The sequence below is a fragment of the Osmia lignaria genome, chromosome 3 (genome assembly GCF_051020975.1).
Source record: "Osmia lignaria lignaria isolate PbOS001 chromosome 3, iyOsmLign1, whole genome shotgun sequence".
Classification (NCBI taxonomy): domain Eukaryota; kingdom Metazoa; phylum Arthropoda; class Insecta; order Hymenoptera; family Megachilidae; genus Osmia; species Osmia lignaria.
In genome coordinates this window covers 10,511,395-10,532,680 of record NC_135034.1, presented here as the reverse complement: position 1 = coordinate 10,532,680, position 21,286 = coordinate 10,511,395, and the positions used below count along the sequence as shown (strand labels likewise).

Sequence of the window (21,286 nt, the reverse complement as noted above, 5' to 3'; positions counted from 1 at the left end):
TCGTAAATGTCGTTGATAGGATCGAGAATGTTAATCAACGGAGAAAACTGGTTGCTTTGTCGAGGACTTTGAACCATGTCGAAGAAAAATCAGACGTAGGTTGAACGGAGGATGATCGCATATCGATCGTTAATTGATCAATTCTGGGTACAGTAGTCTTATGCGGAGAACTACCCAAGTGTTACACTCACTTATTAATGAAATGTTTTTTTTTTTTTTAAATTATAATTTGTCTCTTTTTGAATAACTATTACAGCTGTGCTATAATCATTGCATTTATTAATAATTAATTATATACACTGCAATTTTTGTAGAATTTAAGCTATTCAAAATAGAATATAGAATTCTAATTATGCAAAAAGAGACAAATTATCATTAAAAAAAATAAAAAAATAAAAAAAAAATAAAAATGGGAACCCAGGATTTGAACCGAGGACCTTTAGATTGCGAGTCATGTGTTTAATCACGGAGTGGATCTATGACTCGCAATCTGAAGGTCCTCGGTTCAAATCCTTGGTTCTAAAAAAAAATTTTTTTTTTTTTATGATAATTTTTATGTAATAGTTATTCAAAAAGAGACAGATTATCATTAAAAAAGAAAAAAAAACTTTGGGAACCAAAGATTTGAACCGTGGATCTCTAGATTGCGAGTTGTATGTGTGAGTTTGTCATATTACAGAATGTAAGAAGTAACTAACTGTAATTGCTCGACGAGTTCTACAAGCTGGCAAAGTTTCATTAATAAGTGAGTGTAACACTTGGGTAGTTCCCCTTGTTAGACTACCCTCCCCGTAGGATCTAGTTCTAAAATCGAGTACTCCGATAGACGAAGAAAGAGGTCGATGGAACGAAGCATCTCGGGTCTGTTCGCCTTGGCAAAGGCTGAAGGGTCCAGTAGGCCGCAGGTTTCCAGACAAAGAGGACAAAGGCCCAGATCTGGCCGCGCCTGTGGCTCGCATGGCCGTCTCGAAAGAATTTCACCACATAGAAACGACGAGGAACGAGACGCGTGTTGGTGATAAAAGCGAGGAGGTTAAGCTCGTATGCGTCCCTCGTATCCGTGTGCCTCGTCCATGGAATACTTTCACTGGTTTCACGGCCAACAGACACGTACTCGGGATGCTAATAATACACGTTCGACGCTGTGCTTGTAACGATCCTCTCTCGTGAACGATGTCGTTGCTTCTTATCCTTGTCCCTGGTGTTCCTGGAGAACACCAGGACCTGCTAGATCGGCTGATGAACTTGGTGCCGCAAGAGGATCGATCTTCCTTTCGCGATCTTGACCTCGATTCTAGCCGAGCAGTCGCTGATGCTGATGCTTGATACCTGTCCAACACCTGTTTGATACTAGAATAAGCAGCGTTGACAAGAAGTCAACTTAGGTATTTTTGAACGTTAGCCAAGTGTTTTTTAAATAATTGTGACTAATTGCCAGATTCATAAGAAAATGGCTCGATTGCATTACTTGGCACTTTTCTGTAACTGGCACTCAAATGGTTAACTAATCATTATAATTAACATAAACGATCGCCTATTCGAACTCTTGGCCCCCAATCAATACACTTTTGTCTCCTCGTTTTCTGGTAACCTACTTACCAATCCTTGAATTAAGTTTTATGATTAGAAGCATGTGTCGGGAGACTGTCCATGGAGGTCTTGGCGAGACGTGGAATAATTGGCACATGTCACCAGGAAGAGGAGGGTGCTCCCTATTGTCCTGGTAGCAGGATGTGTCAACGACACGTCGCCGTTGTACATCCGCCGGAAGAAGCTTCTCTCGGTCTTCGATGTGGTTGCATTCAGGAACTAACATCCGCTACATCGATACCCTCCGAGTCCCGTTCACTTTTTTTTAGTCTTCTTTCATTCATCAAGGATACTAAGTTTCTATACGAAGAAGGGCCACTGTGTCGGTGTCGATAAGCGAGGATAACTGAAACGACCACGTAACTCTTCCTCCTCGAAAGTTTCGTAATTTCAATTCCTCGACTATTATCAAACTAACTGGTCTTCCACGGCCATGGAAGTTGCGAAACTTACCTCAAACAAATTTTCCTCCTCTCTATGAATAGCTCGACTCGCAATCACCTCGATTCTAAGAACATCTGTTCGCCGTTACATCGGCAGCTTCGGTTATCAGGAAGGTTGAAAAGTGCTCTTTGTTCGTCGCGGAAGGTTCGCCCAAGATATCTCGAAGACCTTCTGAAACGTTTAAAAGCTGTCCATTCATGTATCCCGTGTTATCGTCACCTTGACGATCATTCACGAGACAGATACTCGCCGCTCGTTCCAGGAAACCGATTAGTACCTGATAAATCTTCAGGTATTTGATTTCTGCGGACGCGTTTCCGGTGCTTGTCTCTCGGCCGTGTTATAAATCCCATGCGCGTAATTTCCGGCTGAATTCCGCGTATTTCTTGCGCGAAATAAACCTCGCCGCTTCGACGAGGAATGTCCGTTGAGACTTGCCAGAAACTATTGACCGATGGCGAAAAAATAGGAAAGGTTAAAAAAAGAAACCAGTGGATTTTCCGTCTTGGTTTACACACCTGGTAACACGTTCCTCAGGATGGTGGACATACCAATGAGCTTTCTGTTATTCATGGACACGTGCTACTCATTAAATTAAGTAACAATCGAACAAGGTAGATAACTCTTGCACCTTCTTGGCTACCTTCTTACCACCTCTATCCGTTCCATGTCTCCCTACCTGACAGTCTCTCCTCTCTTTCGCGATCTCTCGTAGTGGGGTGGCAAGGATGTGTGTGGAAAGCAAGGCACGCGGTGGGGTCGGGTACCAGACAAGGTCACGGCTACCAACAGCTAGTTTCTTCTTCGTCTCACCGTTTCTCTCTTCCTCTTTTTCCCTTCATGGCGGGCAGCCATCTTGGGGAATGTGTAGCGTCATCGAATGCATCGAGAATAACAATAAATTATCTCTCCGGTTGCCTGTCACCTTACAACTCCTTCGGTCTTGCCCTCAGCTTTTCTTCCTCCTTTGCTTTTCCTGCGTGAAATTTCGACTGGAACACCTGGGTCTGTCTTGTACCCGCGTCTTCTTAGAATTTCGGACCCTCTAGATTTTATAATTAAGGGTACACACATTAGGGCATTCTAATCCTCAAGCAATTGCGGTAGGTAAGAATATTCGTTTTTCTATCTATCGGGGAGATTCGGGATGGGATGAATTCCATCGGGGTGTTAGGCTTCGTTTCATTTACTCGGAGCCCTCGTCGCGGCTCTCCCTTACCTTCCATCCCTCGTCCAAGGGGGATCCCTACGATATAACTCGCGATAATCTCGTCGGGAAACAAATTCCAAAGGGACACGCCCGTGGGAAGAGATAAACTTGGCGCTGAGATGTTGGAACATGGCAAGAAGGGCCGGTCCTTTTCTCCTTATCGTCCATCTACCGAAGCGTATAATCCTTGGTCGTATAAATTCAAGAATAAAGCCTTGATCCTTGTAGTATTTCTTTTCGGGAAGGATATTAGAGGAATGTTTTCTCAGTTACCTATACCGGTAATAACTTTCAACACGTCAGTTTCTTGCAAATGTTTTATCGATTGTAAAATTGAATTTACACGAAAAGAAACGAGATTGTTTTAACGATCTCTCAGCAGCATCGCGAGTGTGGTATAACCCACAGGGTGGAGGTTTCAGAGAGGCACCTTAATCCAAGGGGGCAAAGAGAGAGAAAGAGAAAACAATGGTGATTGTCTGGAAACGTTTACAGCCTAATTATGTGAACACGGGGCCCGGCCATGGTGGAGTAACAATGCTATAACTCGTAACAATGTACGATTGTTCATTGTCTGCCCGTGCCCCTTCGCTTTTCTTCGCGTGTGCACGCGCAGAGCTAACCCCATGATACTACGTGGCGACTGTTTTCAGCCCTTGTTTCAAGACCCGATCGTCTGCCTATGGAAAATCGTCGATTGTTATCGACGACTTTGCATGGAAAATTCATTCTCGATGATTTACCGTTATTAAGCGACAAACACCGCAGCGAAAGGGTTAAATGAAAAGCAATTAACCGAGCCATTTTCCAATTACAGCGAACGCACGCTGAAATAAATGAATTTTCCCAACACGTGAGTCACTCGCAGCACACGACACGATGCTTTGACTCACGTGAATTTCCATGTATCTGCTAATGGAAGAGGAGAGAGGATCGAAAAATTGCCACTCTAAATTCGATTGGTTGCCGGGCACGCGGAGCAAGTGACCCGGCCGGATGTTCGACCTCGAACCTTTCATAGGTTGCTCGTGACTCGTCCAGCCACTTCTCTCTTTCTCCATGGGGGCCTTGTTCCTCGGTCTCGCAACATCCGGCCTGTCTTCCAAGGCCACGCAAGATCATACAGAAATCGGGTCGTTGAACCGGCCCGATGGCTGGTTATAACGCGATCAAACGAGCAGGCGCCAACCGGAGATAAACGCTTTGGTACTTGATACATCGTTACTCTTTGATAAGCCACGATAACGCGACTACTCAGAGACTTTCTCTTCGATTGCTTTCTTCCTACTTCTTGCTCTCGAATCATCTTGTGAAAAGGTTCTTCGGTTCGATCGATTTGTCTTTGCCAAAAGATTCTGTTAGAAATTCATTCCGAGAAAAACGGATAGGTATTCAGTTTGTTAGAGAAATCTGTAAGGAAATACGTGTCTTGTTTCTAAAAATAAAACGATACACTTTTGCAAGAAAATTACAGCGCACACGTGTTCATACCGTTAACGAAGTTAATTTCGCTTATACTCGGAATACATTTGGTTTCTTTCCTACTTCCGTCTGATAGAATTGTTGAATCGATGGTTACGCGTGTCCTGCAAACAGCGCACAACGTTACACTCGCGTGATCCTGCCTCGTTACGCTCGTCTGGCCGTCACTATTGGCGAAAGAACGTTACCTAAGCGAAGGTTTCTTACCGTGAACTTTGCCTTCCGTTTCGTGGTGGAAACCAGTCGCGTTTCCACGGAATATTGCGTCGTCGTCGTCGTCGTCGACAATTATTGGATTCTCGTTTTCGAGCACAGCCGGTAGCATGAGAAATATGCTAATTTCTCGCTGCTATTCGATCGAAAAAGGAAATTGCAGCCTTTGAACGATATAGGTCGTATGGAATTCGAAGTAGATGGAAAAATGATTGCTTCGAGGAGTGAACTGTATCGGAAGAAACAGCTGAGGTTTACGTAACGTTAAATCGTATCGCCGGCTTAATGGAGGAACGTGGAAAAACTGATTTGTCATTGAGATATAGTAGTCGGAAAAGATTTAATTACCGCAACATCCAGCTACTTAGAATGAAATAAAATGAAATCACTGATAATATCAAGTGTCGACTTGAAGGTTCTAATCGAAAAAATGAATAATGGTAATTAAAGTAAACCGTGTGTCTCGCCACAAGTGTATGTGTATCCATTTCAACAGTGAACGAGTGGATAAACTAGAATCGTGCTAGTTTCTAATATTCTAATTACCTGCCGGGCAGGGACACGCGTTTCCCAGCGATATGTCGTCACGAAGTTGAGTTCCGAGGCGAACGACGAAAAAGGCGTTCGAGATCGAGAAAAATTTCGCGCCGCGCAAATATCCTTTTCCAAGGACACCGTCTTCGGGAACCAGTCCCATAGCGAAAAAGCGTACGCTCGAGAGGTTCATCGAGTCCGCTCGTGAGTACTTAGGTTTCTCGCACGCGCGAGAAAACCCGTGAGCGGAGAAACGATCCGCGACTGCCTTTCGTTTTTCCTTCGACCAAACAGTCCTTGAGAAAATCTTCCCGCCTCGATTCTCAATTTCGTCATTCGGATCGATCAGGTTCTCTCGTTCGCGACACTTTTCCAATTCGACGAGAAAAGTCACTGATTTTCTTTCGTACAAAGATCCTTTCACGAATAGACGGCAGGAGTATTTGTTAGACTTTACTTTCTTTGGTTTTTCCTCGGGAAAGGACAAGTTTCTTGAAAGATTTAACTCGATTCCATTACGAAATTCGTACGGAGATACTTCGACCTCGTTCGCTCGATGATTCTTTCGAGAGATTACGCCGCATTTGCATACGATTGAATAAGCAGCGAGAGAAAAACGCGTTTCGCTGTTTTCACGCGGAGAATTCTCTGCTAACTATCGTTCTTTGCGCAGATATTTCTTCTAAGCTAAAAAAACCATGTTGATCGACGTCTATTTTCTGTTAGTGTTAGTTTAAATCGTTCGTTAAAATTTACCTATCAGAAGACCGGATGTTTCACAAAATTTCTGAATGAAGAACGAGAGCACGATGCAACGTTTCGTCAGAGCAAGGTGACTCAACCAAGAAACACCTGTACGGAATACCTTCTTCTTGTCGTTGTCGTTTGTCTTCCAGCTAGTTTATTCGTAACGCGATTCGAAGAGCTGTGCAGGTGCACATTTAAACGCGACGAAAGGATGTTGGTTTGCAGGATCGACGAGGAAGGCTAAACAAAACGCACTGGATACTTTAATAAAGAACACTCGATGGTTAATGTATTTTTAACGAAGAAAATCAATGTATTTCACGAAGGGCAGCTGTGCGGTACGTTTCATCGATTGATTAAATGAAAGCTCGAGGCTAAAATAGAGTCACGTGTATGGCGGGAAAGCAGAAAATCAACGATGGAGGAACGTGAACGGCTTCGCGACAAAGCTTAAAAATATCTTTGGACGATCGTCGTTGATCACCGCACGTGCATGCGACGAGAATTTACTCGTCGCTGCAGTTTGACCCGTGTAACCCGTTCTTAAACGCGTTTCCAAGCGGACAGAGAGACCGATGATCTCATTTCCCCGAGCGTGCACCGATTTAACCCCTTTGCCTGCAAGAAACGCATATATACGTCTTCGGAAAGTGGCTACTATGGGTGCGTTGACACATTCTCGGTTCGATGGTTCGCCCATCAGCTCCGAAATGTACGTTAACACTCGTCTGGTGGCAGACGTTAACCGCGTCGATCGTCCGATTTCGATTCATTTGTTGGAAGGAGCCACGCCCCATCGACTAGTCCCGAGACAATGGACCGTTCTTCGGGGCTTGATCGAAGTCAAATATCAGGGCGGCCGTTAGCCAGCTCTCACAATCAGCTGCCTCGCGCCTGGCTCCTCTTTCAAACCGTCGCGAGACTCTCTGCTTGCGATCATTCCCTCTTGGACTTGGCCACTCAGGGGGTCCCAAGTCCTTGTCGTGTTCGTATCGTTTTTGTTTTCTTTTTCGGCTGCTTTCAATTATCCTGCCACCTCTTTTGTCTTGGCGTCGCGACAACTGCCTCCGTACGCTGTGTTCCTCCAAGTCGATTCATCGCGAAACGACTTCTCCGCGCGTTCGAGCGGAGTCGCGTTTTTCGTTGAGCAACTCTTCCACGAAACCGGGAATTCTCGAGATTCTGTTTCTTTTTTTCTGGTGTGTCAGCAATTTCAAGCTGACTCATGGAAACTGAATCTGTCGTTACCGACATAGCGAAAGGCAAACGCTTCTTTGTCTCCTCTCGAAAAGTACAATTCCTCTTAGAGCGAGTCGTTGCCACAGTCTGGTGGATCGAGACGGATCAGGCGGATCGAAATAAAACGATAACCGTCCCTCGATCTTAATACTAGAGTGGCGATCAAGCCGAGTCGGAGCTCATTGTTTTCGAGGCTCCTCGGGGAGGGTGTGGTTGCAGGCAACGAAATCCTTAAAAGGTCGCGCGAAAACGTAGAAAGAGCTGGCCTGGCCAGCCACGACAAAAGAACGGTTCCGTGTTGGAAAACGTCGGCCAAGAGGTAGTTGCTTTTTATCGGGCTCTTTGTCGAGGCAGCTGGTGAACAGGTGTTACCTGGCCAGCCTTAGCCGTCAGCTGTTCCGCTTCTAAACCATCTCTTCTGCTAAGCTGCAACGCGTTCGAAACGGCCGTTACTTGCTAACTAGCAAGCAAACGACCATGTCGATTCCTCTTTTTTCATCATGCAAATACCGAACGCGACAGGAAACTCCCCTACCGCTTTCTTTCTTCTTTCCCTGAAATTCGTGACCTGTGTGCGAATCGAGGCGAGAAAATGGCCATCAACCGTGTGTGTTCGTTAAGGAAGGACAATAGGTGGACGATGGAGGTTTGCGGGCTACGTTCGGAATACCAGATAGGAGAGTTAAAGGGATTTATTGGGTGCATTCGGGCCCGAATCTTGCTTGAATAAGTCGAATCGAATTCGACGGAGTTCGGTTAACCAGTTTCTATGGACTGGCTAACTTTCCTGGGAATTTGCTTGATTCGAATGCTGTTTTCGAATAGGAGCAGTTTCAACGTGTGGCTTTATTATGGTAACGTGGAAATGAGTTATGTATCAGATTGTTGCCATAATGTTAGACTTCGTAGTTGTAGATTTAAACTTCGTGTTCGTTGATAGTCGTGAGAAAGTAATTCGTGGGTAGTTTCAGCTTCCTATCTCGTATAGCCTTTAAGTTATTAAGTTCCATGCATCGTCCAAATATGAACATTAAGTATATCGTGGATTTACGAGTTATTTCATATAAGAGAAAGAAATATGAAATAATGTCTTCTAAGAAACAACGTCATAAAGTATGATGATCGCACGTGTCGCGAGCAGAGGTCTCGCGATCGTTTGGACGGAACGCAAGCGTCGCTTATGAATAACGACGCGTAATGCGGCATCGTTTCGGTATCATTAAACGCAATTGACATCTGCTGACTGGCAGTTGGTTGCCAACTGGTTGCTCGACGATGGCTGGTGGTACCGTGCGCCATAGTATTTGCAGTTCCTTCTCCTCGATGTTTGATCGATCTGCTTGCCTACCCTTAACGTTATCCTATTTCTACCCGATAACTAGCTTGTCCCGCGAAAACCTCCACCTTCGTCGAGCTTAAACGTCCCTATTATACTGCCATTTCAGGCTACTCGCGTGATCTTTGCCAATATTATAGGGAAAACTTTGTTTCCACGTAACCGATCGTTTCGTTGATGGAATATAAACTTTGGATCCTGTACGGTTTATTGGAATTGATGGAACTTAAAAGCGACAGTGAATCGTGGGTCTTGTTTGCGATGGTATCGGCCGTTGAGATTGGAGGGATCAATTATGGGTGAAGGCGATTCGATGTTGTCGATGGATCGATTGGAGATAACGATCAATGATTATCCGAGCTTCTTCTCTTTATTGCGGTGTAAAATATAAAAATAACAGATGAATTTCCAAAAATCCCAACACTCTTATATGAAAAGCGGTCTCTGAAAACCTGTTAATCCAGTGAAAACAGGTGAAAACGTAAGATCGGAAGGAGCTTGCGGTGCTGGATTTTTCCCTGGCGCATTTTTTGTCAGTCTGTTTTGCAAGCGAGGGGTGGCTCTCTCTCTGTCGACAGTGGGTGTCGATATTAGGGGTAGCGAGAGGAGTTGGAGAGGCCGAGGAGGGTAGTGGATTTGGGGGTTGGACCCGAGGTGGGGCAAAGGTGACCCCCGCGGATCAATACCGACCCTGGTTCGGCGCCTACACCGTACTCCAACCACCGATGTTCTTGTATTTCCTCTCGAAATCGAACCACATTTCATACCTTGTTCTCCAAGAAAATTTACTTGAAACCTTCATAATCATTCGTCATTGAATTTCCTTGGAAGGAAGTCGAGTCAGTTTCGTGGAAACACGTGGTAGCGTGTGCAGTCCAATTTTCCTACGCGTTTTCACGAGGCGCGAAAGTAGCTGGCGTTCGAGCGAGCGTAACGGAGAACGCTTGAAACCGTTCATTGGACGAGGATGATGCAACGAAGACGCCAGTCGATTACTTCACTGCTTTCTCTTGTTCCGGATAAGCGTAATATCGTTCAGGATTAGAAATGGTATCGAGGGGCGAGAGGTGAAACGAGATGTTTCGCGAGCGTGACGAGCACGAAGGGCGTCTCGTGCTCGCCGGCCTGTTTCTCTTCTCCTTCGACGCGGCAAATTAAATTCGAGCTTTCTCGAGCGTGTCTCCTGTTTCTCGCGAGCCTAATAACTTATTCCTTCGACCCGTTGATGATTAATTTACCAGTGTTTCGCAATAGTTCAGAAAGTAAGAGTAAAGGTGCAGAGCGTCGAACAGCGTAAAGCTCTTGATACCGTGTAAGCAGGGACAACGGTGCGAATTAATGTCGATTTATTATTCGTACTTGGTACATGCTTGTTGTTGAAATATTGTTGCAGTTCGGCGCGATTTTATCTGGAAAGATATTATAGAGATTGCAACACGTGTACCGGCGTACATGTGTTGTGCATGCGATAGAGAAAGATACAGGGGAATTCGAATTAATGGAGATAGAACTGCCACGGATGGCATGTGATTATCGCATTGATTGCCATTGTAAATTCACCGAAATTTCTAATTATAATTGCGGATATTTGAATGCCTATTATCAGAATGTTCTACCATTCAAACGCGCTATTATTCAAGCAGTATATCCCTGTAGAGTAGTACAGCGTGACGAAAATGCTTGGAGTGATTGTAGCAGCGGATCTTTAATAATAATTATTTAAGTATAATGCTTCCATAGAAGTTGAATAGCGTGCGCAAGAATGAAAGTCTGGATAAAAGCTTGTACAATTCATTGTCATTTATCGGTAGTTGGGTTATTTCTTCTAAAATATTCTATGACAAATGTAAGAAAAGCGGGAGGTCTTATTGAAATTTCATTTACGATAGAATTTCGGCGCTTTGAAAAGATTCCAAATTTAATTGGCAATCGTGAAATTGAGCAATCTAAATCTTGAAACTCCGCTTCTTAGAATCTAACGTTCAAGTTTCTACCTCGACGGCACAGATTTTTCCTTTTCTTTGACAATGACGCGATTTCTCAAGGGTTCTCTACGACCCTCCGGAGATCTTTTGAGAACTTAGCAACGAAGAAAGAGGATGTTTGCCTTCGAAGTAGGGTAAAAACCTAATTTGTCGACGTCGCAGCTCGTTCCAGAAGTTCTCTAACGAATTTCAGTAGCATCCACGAACCAGCTCAACCACCAACGAGAATATTGAATTAAAGAAAAAAAGTAAAGGAAGTGAAACTTCAAACTTCCATTAAAAATTCTTTTTTAAAAAGGTTCGCGAGATCAGAATTTACTCTTCTGCTGAATTTTTCGTGGCAGATTTTTTTCAACGAGAGTAATAATCTCGAGCATAACCGAATCGACCGGATCCAGGATGTCAGTGTCCGGTGTCCGCGGCCGGAAGTGAGCTGTGGCGAACGGATACAGCTAGTCACGTGTCTCGTTGCGTGGTATTACGTCACGAGAACGAGATGAAAAAAGGGCAGCTGGAAAAATTGAGTACCATCCTTGTACCATATATTTTAGGAATTTAAAGCCATTTTTACAAGCTTGGTACGATTGAATCTGCATCGATCGTGTTTTATTTATCGATTTCCCGTGGATCGTTTTCTATTCGTTTGTTTTCATTTCCGTGTTTTCAAGCATGAAACTGGTGAAGAATTATGAGAAAAAATGTGGCTGTCATCGAAGGGAGAATCTGTTCGTTTCTCTGACAAGATTGAAAGTAGAGGAGGAAGAATGTCGACAGTTCGAGGTCGATTCAAAGTGAGCTCTAAACGATTAATTTAAACGTTAATCACGATAGTTAACCTGTAATTGGGACGAACGGGATAGGTCGACACTTGGTTTTTCCACGTTCGAGTGGTTTCCTCGAGAAATTACGGTGGATTAATTCGAGGAGAGCTGAGCTCTTTGATGATCGAACGAGAGGAACTCGATTCCGCACGTTTGCCTTCCTCGAAATCGCTGCTTTTTCGTTCGTTCCGGCGCGATGCGGCGATAAAGCGTAATTCTTCGTTGTTATCGAGAGACGCGACCTTCTGTACACCTCGAAATTTACATGAAACTGGTACGCTGCTACATTTTTATCGCGATCTCTCGGTCGGGCACAAATAATCTCGGTCAATGATTAATTCAACGAAATTCGAGTTATCGTTTAACCTGTTTCCTCTTTCAAATTGCTTTCGTGCTTTGCTTTCAAATCCTCGCGGGGAAAATTGAAAAGGTAAATTCGATTAATCCACGCGCATTCGAACGTGACTCCTTTCACAAAACGATGAAATTTTACAAAAATTTCAATTGCCATTGGTGGATAGGAAAATCCTGTTGGAAGCTTGTATAATCGGTTCATCGATGTCGTTGCCGTGAGTTGGCGGGAAAATGTACGGTACAAGGTACAAGCTGTATCAGGGGGGAAGTTTTTCTACGCGCTTTCGAACGATGTCTCGTTTCCAGCGAACAATTTATACGCGACATCAAACGCGGTGACCAGTTACAAGACCGAACGACCGTGAACACAATGCACCGGCAATTTATTACGATATTATTCGACGCGATCGCCGTGCCAATAAATATCGCGATACGACCAGAATTTACCCATCGATGTGGCGAACTTTGAAATTCGATTTTCTCTGCACAACCCTCGAACAAACCTCGAAACGCCATATTATCCCTAATCATCCCTCAAATCCCATGACTATAAGAATAGTCCCAAAAATATTCTGTAAAGATTTTCACCCCTGAAAAAAAATCAATCTTTGTGCCCCTAAATCTGATGTGGAGGAAGGACAACTAATTAACCAAGTTTTTTCCATTATGTTCGCGTTCCAGGTACAAAGCGAATCGTTGCGTGAGCGGGGGCGGTGGCCGCGGAAACGGTGCGACTGGCGGTACCGGAGGCGGTCTAGGTAACGGAGGCAGCGGCCGCGGAGGCGGCGGGGGCGGCAGCCCCGGTAGGGGCGGAGGAGGAGGAGGAGGAGGCGTCGGCGGAGGCGGCGGCGGAGGAGGCGGAGGAGGAGGAGGAGGAGGAGGAGGTCGCGGTGGAGGAATAGACGGTGGCGCGGTGCCTGCTGCAGCACCACCGACCGTCGGCCATTACCACCACCACCACCACCATCACCATCACCATTATCATCATCTCGTCACCACGACCACCACGACTAACACCACCACCACCACTGGCGTCACCAGGCATCTTAGGCACAAGCTACCCCTCGGCAAGCAGTGCCTCGAACACCGTCATCAGCACCGGCATCACCATCGGTCCCCCTATCGGGCCTTAAACATGGGCCAAAAGATTTCAGGTTAGGACCACGATGATGATACTGATGGTGATGATGATTTCTCCCGTTTATTCTCGCGAATGAAGGTAGGGATCTATGTTTCGGATAGGATCAGGATAGAATCAAGGTAGATTATAGTTGCTTCGAATGACATTTATACTTGGATAGATTTCGAGTACTTTAGTCAATTTATTTATCAGCTTTGAACGTACAAAGTTTCATTCGACCGAAATAGTTGGTCGGTTTTATTTATAAACTCAGGGATGATCAGGTGTCTACAGGTTGCGAATGAAGAAAGAAGCTAATGAATATTACAGTCGATTTCCTTGCTCGAAGCGCAGTCACGTCACACGATATAACGCTCGCGAGATTAACTTTAGAAGGTTGATTCATCTCGTCGAGCTTCGTCCAGGGTCAAGGCCTTTGAATGCTCTCGATCTTACCTGCCCGTTCAGGTAGAAGCTCGAACAGGTCCTTCAGACTCTATCCTCTGGCGAGGAACGTGCTGTGGTAAAACCGTACTCTTATAAATCGTCTCATTAATCTTATTTTAAACAGCCTTCATTCGCTTTTAAACGAAAGGGATTAAATTGTAATATAGAAGATGGAAATAGAATTTCCCAGACGAGAAATTGGGAATAGAGTTAAAATAGAATAATCATATCGTATTAATGTGTCCTTAATGCGTCCATTTTCACGGTGGCAGTCAACGGTGTTAATCAATTTCATCGATCGTTTGTGCCCATCGCTCGCGTCCGTCTCTCATGATTTACGCTGGCCATTTGCCCACTTCCGGCGGTGCATTCTGTCTCTCGATGACACGACCCTGTGCGACGTTCTGTTCTCCGCAGCCATGCTACTCGTCTTTTGGGGAAAATTTGTCGTCCAGAACCGCGGTCGATTTGCAGTTCAGCTGCAACCACGAAATTTACGAGTCTCGGATATATTGTGAAAAGGACATAAAAAAACGTAGCCCAGACCCCAAAACCCGCAGAAAGGAGAACGGTGTCGGACAAGGTCGGAAAGAAAAAACAACCACGAACGTGTCGAACCCGAAGGAGAGGATCGTAGGGTCGGCGCAGACCGGATACAGACAAGACCGTGAAAGGGCCCTTCTTAACCAGTGCCCTTCGGCTTTTCGGGCAGGAGAGACCCTTTGAAATCCTCCCGGTCCTTTCCAGAACCCCTCGTTTTAGGACCCTCTCGAACGCTAGCGGCGGGTAACAGCTGCCAGAGCAAATAAACCCAACATCCAAGGATATCGCCCTATGTTCGTTCGACCCTAGGTTAAAAGAAGGACCAAGAAGGCAAGCCGTTGAATTTTCAACAATCTACACTGGCTGGACAAAAGCCAAAATTTCGGTTGATTCGAAAGATTTGTAAGAAAAAGTTGATAAATTGATTTTATACATAGTAGAGTTCACCACAAAGTATCTCTCCAGTAGTTATTCCTTAAAATCTTAGAGTCTTAGCTTTCGAGTAGGATAAATTTTCAAATGTGCAAATGGGTGCAACTCAGTTTTTAATATATTCTTTATAAAATAATATTTAAGATGAAAATAATATACGAGATTTTCCTCCAGCTAACTCCTATCTCTCGAAACAACCTACGAGACGATCCTTCGTAAACCTTAAACTCGAGCCTGCTGCGGCCAGGGATGGGTCGGACCCTTCATTATTTTTCTTCCACTCTTTTTTCCCTGTTCCACGGCAAATCTTCCCCTCGGTGTTGGTGCGTAGCTGGCAGGTACCCGACCGCACGATGAATCCCTCAGACGCATCCTGAATTATTAACGACCGCGTGGAAATGTAGCCTGAAGGGAGATTCGGCGATCCTCGAGAAGGATCATGAATCCTCACGGTTCATCGTTGCAGATGGATTGACTTTTCAAAGAGCATTCCTCTCGTTTATGAGAAATCTGTCCATACCTTTCTCACGAAAGTTTTACTTTAAAGTGGGCACGTATCCTTAGGTTTGTTACATTAGGTGAATAGCTGACGTTAGTGATAGGGGAGGCGAGTGATGGGTGAAATTATTATTCCAAATCTTCTCTACTCTATCATCTATTTCTTAGACAATTATGCGAATATATAGAGGACGTCCTGTTTCCTGCAGGCGGCGTGAAAAGCGTGACACGCGAGGCTGCAGCTGGAACAGTCGGTGGAGTGAGCGTCGGCGGTGGCGGCGTGGTAGCGTATAAACCAGTGGTACCCAGAGAGCTGGCGCAACATTTCGCAAGGCCACCACGGCTCGATGTTCTGTTCGACATGCCACCCGCCTCGCGGGAGACGCAGATTCATCACAGCTGGAACGCCAACGATCGTAGCCTCAATATATTTGTCAAGGTACCAGTCTGAATCAATCGAAATTTCTTCCTTAACCCTCTGCTGGGTGTTCCGGATTCAATGCAAATCGTTGCTCTCAAACGTTTCAGGATGACGACAAGTTAACGTTTCATCGGCATCCCGTGGCCCAGAGCACAGATTGCATAAGGGGGAGGGTGGGATACACGAAAGGTATGCACGTATGGGAGTTGTTTTGGAGCACGAGGCAAAGAGGCACGCATGCCGTGGTGGGCGTCGCGACGGCAGAGGCACCGCTTCACAGCGTCGGTTATCAAAGCCTGGTCGGCAACAACGAACAAAGCTGGGGTTGGGATTTAGGTAGAAATAAACTTCTTCACGACTCGAAGAACAATACCGGTATCACGTATCCGGCCTTACTCAAACCCGACGAAACGTTCATCGTTCCTGATAAATTCCTTGGTAAGCATCGATTAATCTGTACGAATCCAATCGCAATATACTTTTCAAGGATTATAACTGACCGGCGAGCTGGGTGTATTCTGTTTCCAGTGGTCCTGGACATGGACGAAGGTACGTTAGCGTTCGTCGTGGACGGTCAGTACCTTGGTGTTGCGTTTAAAGGACTCAGAGGCAAGAAGCTGCACCCTATCGTTTCTGCTGTGTGGGGACACTGCGAGATCACGATGAAATACATCGGTGGACTTGATCGTAAGTATCGATGGAATGGTTGGAAATGAATTTCGTGGAAATCCTGAAATTTATTCATAATTGTCGGTTTGGTTACAGCCGAACCTTTGCCCCTCATGGACCTCTGTCGAAGAGTAATTCGGAAACGAATCGGCAAGGAGAAGATAGAAGAAAAGGTGAACGCTTTGAGCCTACCGTTAGCATTGAAAACTTACCTCCTGTATCGCGACAGGAGGTAACCACCGAACGGTATCTTAAAGGAAACCACCACGATCGCGATTGTGAACACCACCGCGCTATTATTATACCGTTGCCACCACGACGCACAGGGGAACGCCCGCTACCCCGTCGCCAGCCACCGAGCACAACAGCCCATAAGCCGCTTCTACGATCTATGGTGTTTGTATCCGTGTCGTCAGGATAATAAGTCAAGACGAGCAACAACAACGTCACGATACCTAGCTTGGTCGATGATTCGTACCTTGTTCTTGTACTCGTGTTCGTTATACTCGTCGTCATCGTTGGCATGCTCATCGTCGTCGTCGTCGTCGTCGTCGTCGTCGTTGTCATGTTCATTATCGTCGTTGTTGTTAATAACCTGATCGTTTATTCGTCGTTGTCGTTCTTGGATACGATCGAACGACGCTTTCACACGGGGACAAGAAAAGAAGAACATAAAAAACGCGGAACACACGCACGAGCCGGTTATATAAATATATATATTGTATATCGGGTCTAGCTAATTATTTAGGTGATATTGTTGTCTTGTGTTAAAACGTCTTGCACGATTAAAATCGTGACGAAGTCTTTATTGATTGTTAAATAATTGAAACAGAGCACGGTACTCGTATGCGATTTGGGGTATCATCTCTCTTTTTTTAGTTCGATAGCTTTTTCGCGTATTTTCGCTCGACGCTGGCTTGTCTGTCTGTTTGTCTATTTTCTCCTTTGAATTGTTGGGAAAAAGGAACGCGTTCTGTGTGTGGCGAAGAATACCGGATGGAAGATCGAAGATCCAGATTTAATATGGGCTATAGAAGATACGCGCGTGGCTTGAGCGAAGGATGAAAATCAATGAAATGATCACGAAGAAAAAATCAACGAACAGCGCTTCAAACAGAGTTGGCCAGTAAAAAAAAGCAACGCGTTAGACTTAGAGTCTGAAGGCTGATACAGGCAACGTTTCGATGATTAGTCAAACAATGGGTAGCGGGCTCCTTCTAGTCCGGCCACTGCGCGAATAATTAATCACGAAGACGATGAACAGCAGCAACAGCAAGAAAATTAAACGATGTATTTAGAGCGAAGAAAAATTACCGAAGCGGATTCTTGAGTGGAGAACAATTTGTCAGATAGAAGAAATGTGTACAGTGATGTAAAAGCCAGCCGATTCGAACAGCCACCTTCCAATAGACTCATTTTTCAAGTATTTTCTAAGCATGCTAGATCTAACGAAAAAAGAAAAAAAATTATAGTGATGTGCATGAATCGTGAATGGACACGCGATGTCGAACGAAAGGGAGAACGTCAAGATGATTCGTTTTAATGAACGCGCCTCCCGAATTTACGTGTTCTTCTTCTTTTTATTTTCTCTTCTGTTCGTTAGAGATCCCGCAAACGATACGTATCGTAGCCTAGAAACAAATTGCAAACGAAGACAACGGTCAATGAAATGCACCACCTTCGAAGGGTTTGATTTTGAACCAGCAGCGAGAGACAAACACGAATTACCTCGAATTATGTTAATTGAACACGATCGAAACGAAGATTAAACGTACGTAGTTAAACTTTAGGGCGAGCAAACGAACGAATTACCACGGGGCATATGGCTGAGAAATATTCCAAACACGAATTAAAACTGTCGACAGAGATAAAAACGATAGCTGCGACACAGTGTATATGTGTGTGTACGCGCGCGCCCGCGTTTATACGCGTATTATTCGATACGAACTACGGCGACGATCCAGACGATCATTACTGAGGATGATGATAACGATGATGATTATGATAATGATGATAATGATGATAGCAAACGATTATAAACGGGCGTGTTGCTACCTATAACTATTAGCATGACAAATTATGACTGGTCCCTAGTAACTCTTTAATCTTACGTTTGTCGCTTAAGTTTAATGATAATGTGCCGATATCGGCGATGTCGATTTGTACATAGGGTATAATTATAATAATGATAATAATAATTATAATAATAATAATAATAATAATAATAATAATATCTATCGGTACAACAATGAATGTATTGTGGGTAGTGATTGTATCCAAGACCGTAAGAACGAACCGAATGCGAGAGAAGAAAAAAAAAAATCAATTTTATCGTCGTGCAAAATGCAGAAGCAAAAAACGCTGTCGTATTCTTCTTATTCGATTTTAAACAAGTTTTTAAGTTTATTGCATGATACCACGCATTGTTGTTCATTCTCCTCGACCGAGTTCCATCGGGACTCGCATCAAGAACGCGTCTTCCAAATTGCCTGATCGAACACACACACTAACACACACATATACTTGTTCAATTTTTACGATTTTCTTTTATCTCTCTCTCTCTCTCTCGCTCTCTTTGAAACGTACCATAGATACAATTAAGAATCAGTTTTGCTAGCAATTCCCGAAAGACACGCACGATCTCGCAATCGGCAACCGTTGCAAGTATCTTGCGGTCCTCAATACTACGCACACCCAATTGCTGTCTGTTAGCAATGTTCGCCTTCGTAATCTTTGCTCGATTCTTGAACGGAGATGTAGAGCAAAATAAATAGAAAGATTCGCGGTGAATCAAAGAGTAGGAGGAGGAGGAGATATCAGCGAACGAACGAGCGCCGCGATTATGCGAAGCCAATCGAGCAGAAACAAAACGCTTTGTCGACGGTCGTCGTCGAAATGAACCGGTTAACGTCACCACGGCAGATTACCGCGTGTGTTTTATCGACGTCTCTTCTCGTCGCGAGAAACTGCTCGAAACCCTCTCTCGATTTGCCGACGAAAGCAGAGAAAAATGAAGTAAACTCTTCTCGATTGCATTAAGAAGAAGAAGAAAAGAAGATGTTTCCGGGTAGAATTAAACAGACAAAGCACGTAAATAAGCGAGTAAATCGTATTAAGGGTTAAAGAACACACCACACACATACACACTTGTAGAAAAGATACATACGAAGTTACGCATTGTGGACGCGCGTTTTAAAATGAAAGTGAGAAAGAGAAAGAAAGGGAAGAAAGTGAGATTTCACAGGCGCAGAAAAGATGGTACACTTTTCTTTTCTGTGGAATACACTTTCCATCTATTGATATCGTCGTGTGCTGTAACTATTCTCTATTTTATTGTAATACGAATGAATCCCTTTTTTTTTTGTATTTTTCATTTTTCTTTGTGCGCGTGCCACGTTCCAAGCATGAGACAAGGACAAAAAAAGAAGAGTATATAGCGTTTAGAATGTTGTATATATTATTAATTAATGATTAATATTAATATTATTGTATCGGCTCCGATAGTTTAATTGGTGAATATCACGTTAGTCGGCATAATTGTGGATTCTGTTTTTTTCTACGATAGGGAAGACGATCTATATTATATTACGCGATCGATCGATTGACAGTGTTTTGGATCGTGAAAAATTAACCGGGCGGATTTGAATAACGTTTATTTTTTTTTTCGCGTGAGAATATTTTATTCAAAATCGTTATCGATATTTCGAACAGAGCATTGATAGATTACGAGGCGAATAAAGCAAGTGAAAAGCAACGAAACGTATTTTAATATCGACGCGTATTGATTTTTTTCTTTTTAAACATCGTTTTATCTCGTCTAGTATATAACTTGTTTTATTTTTTTATTTTCAAAGAGTTTCTTGTTTTGTTTTTCATTTAATTTTTGATTTTACTTGCCCCTGTCATTTGCGTGAATTACTTCGCACGTAAAATTGTTTGTTTTATTTTTTTATTTTTCATTGTAATTGAACGACACCTTTTCGGGTCGAATCGACTTTACATCCATTCGATAACGTATTTTTATTTGTAGTTCGACACGAGGTTCGATCGACCCAAAGACGCGACCGAGTTTCACTCGATCAATTTTTTTTTTATAATTAAATTTTCAATTTCATTGACACTTTACGATTTCTTTATGTCTTCGAATCAGCGAATTTTTATGTAGAGAACTATCACATTCTGAATTATCAAGACGTTAAATAATTACTGATTGTGGGAATACGTTTCATTTTCCAATCTATACTTTCCGCTCATTACCTTAATCATAGATAACCGATCACTCGATCGGTCGATCGATCGTGCGACACGAAAAGTACAGTAAAAGCCTTTTTGCTCATCATCATTGAAGTTGAATGCGACGACGTTCGATTCGTTCGCATCTGTCGCGAGAAAACGAAATGAAGAAAAAGAAAATCATAGAATGAGTGTCTCGAAATGTTTTTTCGCGAACTGACTGCCTGTTGTGCAAACAAAAAAAAAAACTACGTTGCCTCGACAAATGTGTCTAATTTATTGACGACGCGATTATTATCAGGACCTTTAAGCTGCGTGCAAGTGATAACGAAAGATAACCGCGTGCGTGTGCGTGTGTTGACAAGAGAATGAGTGAAGAGAAAGAGAAGGGGGAGATCTGGTATACCGGGTGGTCTTCGATAAAATTCGTTCTTTCTCCGTTAATTTTTTTTTTTAAACAAACGAACTTGCGAATTTTAGCTGAAATTTTAGATAACACGCGATAATTGTCGCGTCAGTCGACAGGGGATGAAAGAAACTGATGTTAACGAGAGACCATTTCCGGGAGGTCCGTCTTCGCGAGCGTGTCTCACGCGACGTTCTTCTTTTCCTCTTGTGTATTTTGTTTCTCCGAGATAAAAAAATGAAAAAAAAAAAAATAATAATAATAAGCCTGGACTATTTGCAACGAGCGATCTCACGTCTATTTAAGCATAAGTTTACGAGTTTAGCGTGGTGTATTTGCTGTATAGCGGCGAGTGAACGCGAAGAAAATTTATAAATATGTAATGCCTTAATGTTCTATCGATAAATAATGGATAGCGTTACTTTATAATTAGTTGTGACGCGATTAAAATGGAAGAAAGGAAACGACACGATATAGGATTCAAGAGAATGAAATGAAATGAAATGATTGTGAGGAGCGAAACGAACGAACGAACGAACGAAGAAAACGAGCAAGCATAACT

At 43.7% G+C, this 21,286-nt stretch overlaps 1 protein-coding gene across 8 annotated transcripts in view; it reads left to right on the top strand.

Moving 5' to 3' along the window:
• The window catches only part of LOC117607965 (protein gustavus), a 137,520-nt gene extending 116,531 nt beyond the window's left edge, over nt 1–20,989 (top strand). For 5 of the 8 annotated variants that reach the window (XM_076693371.1, XM_076693374.1, XM_076693369.1 and 2 more), the window contains 5 exons: nt 12,637–13,109; nt 15,184–15,434; nt 15,524–15,854; nt 15,945–16,103; nt 16,182–20,989. In XM_076693371.1, coding sequence (XP_076549486.1) covers nt 12,637–13,109; nt 15,184–15,434; nt 15,524–15,854; nt 15,945–16,103; nt 16,182–16,321 — 1,354 coding nt within the window. In that variant the 3' untranslated portion in view covers nt 16,322–20,989. Of the gene's footprint in view, nt 1–595; nt 11,572–12,636; nt 13,110–15,183; nt 15,435–15,523; nt 15,855–15,944; nt 16,104–16,181 lie in introns of those variants that run through there. The other 3 variants (XM_034332289.2, XM_034332291.2, XM_076693372.1) reach the window with 2 other exon arrangements.
• The last annotated feature ends 297 nt before the right edge of the window (nt 20,990–21,286 follow it).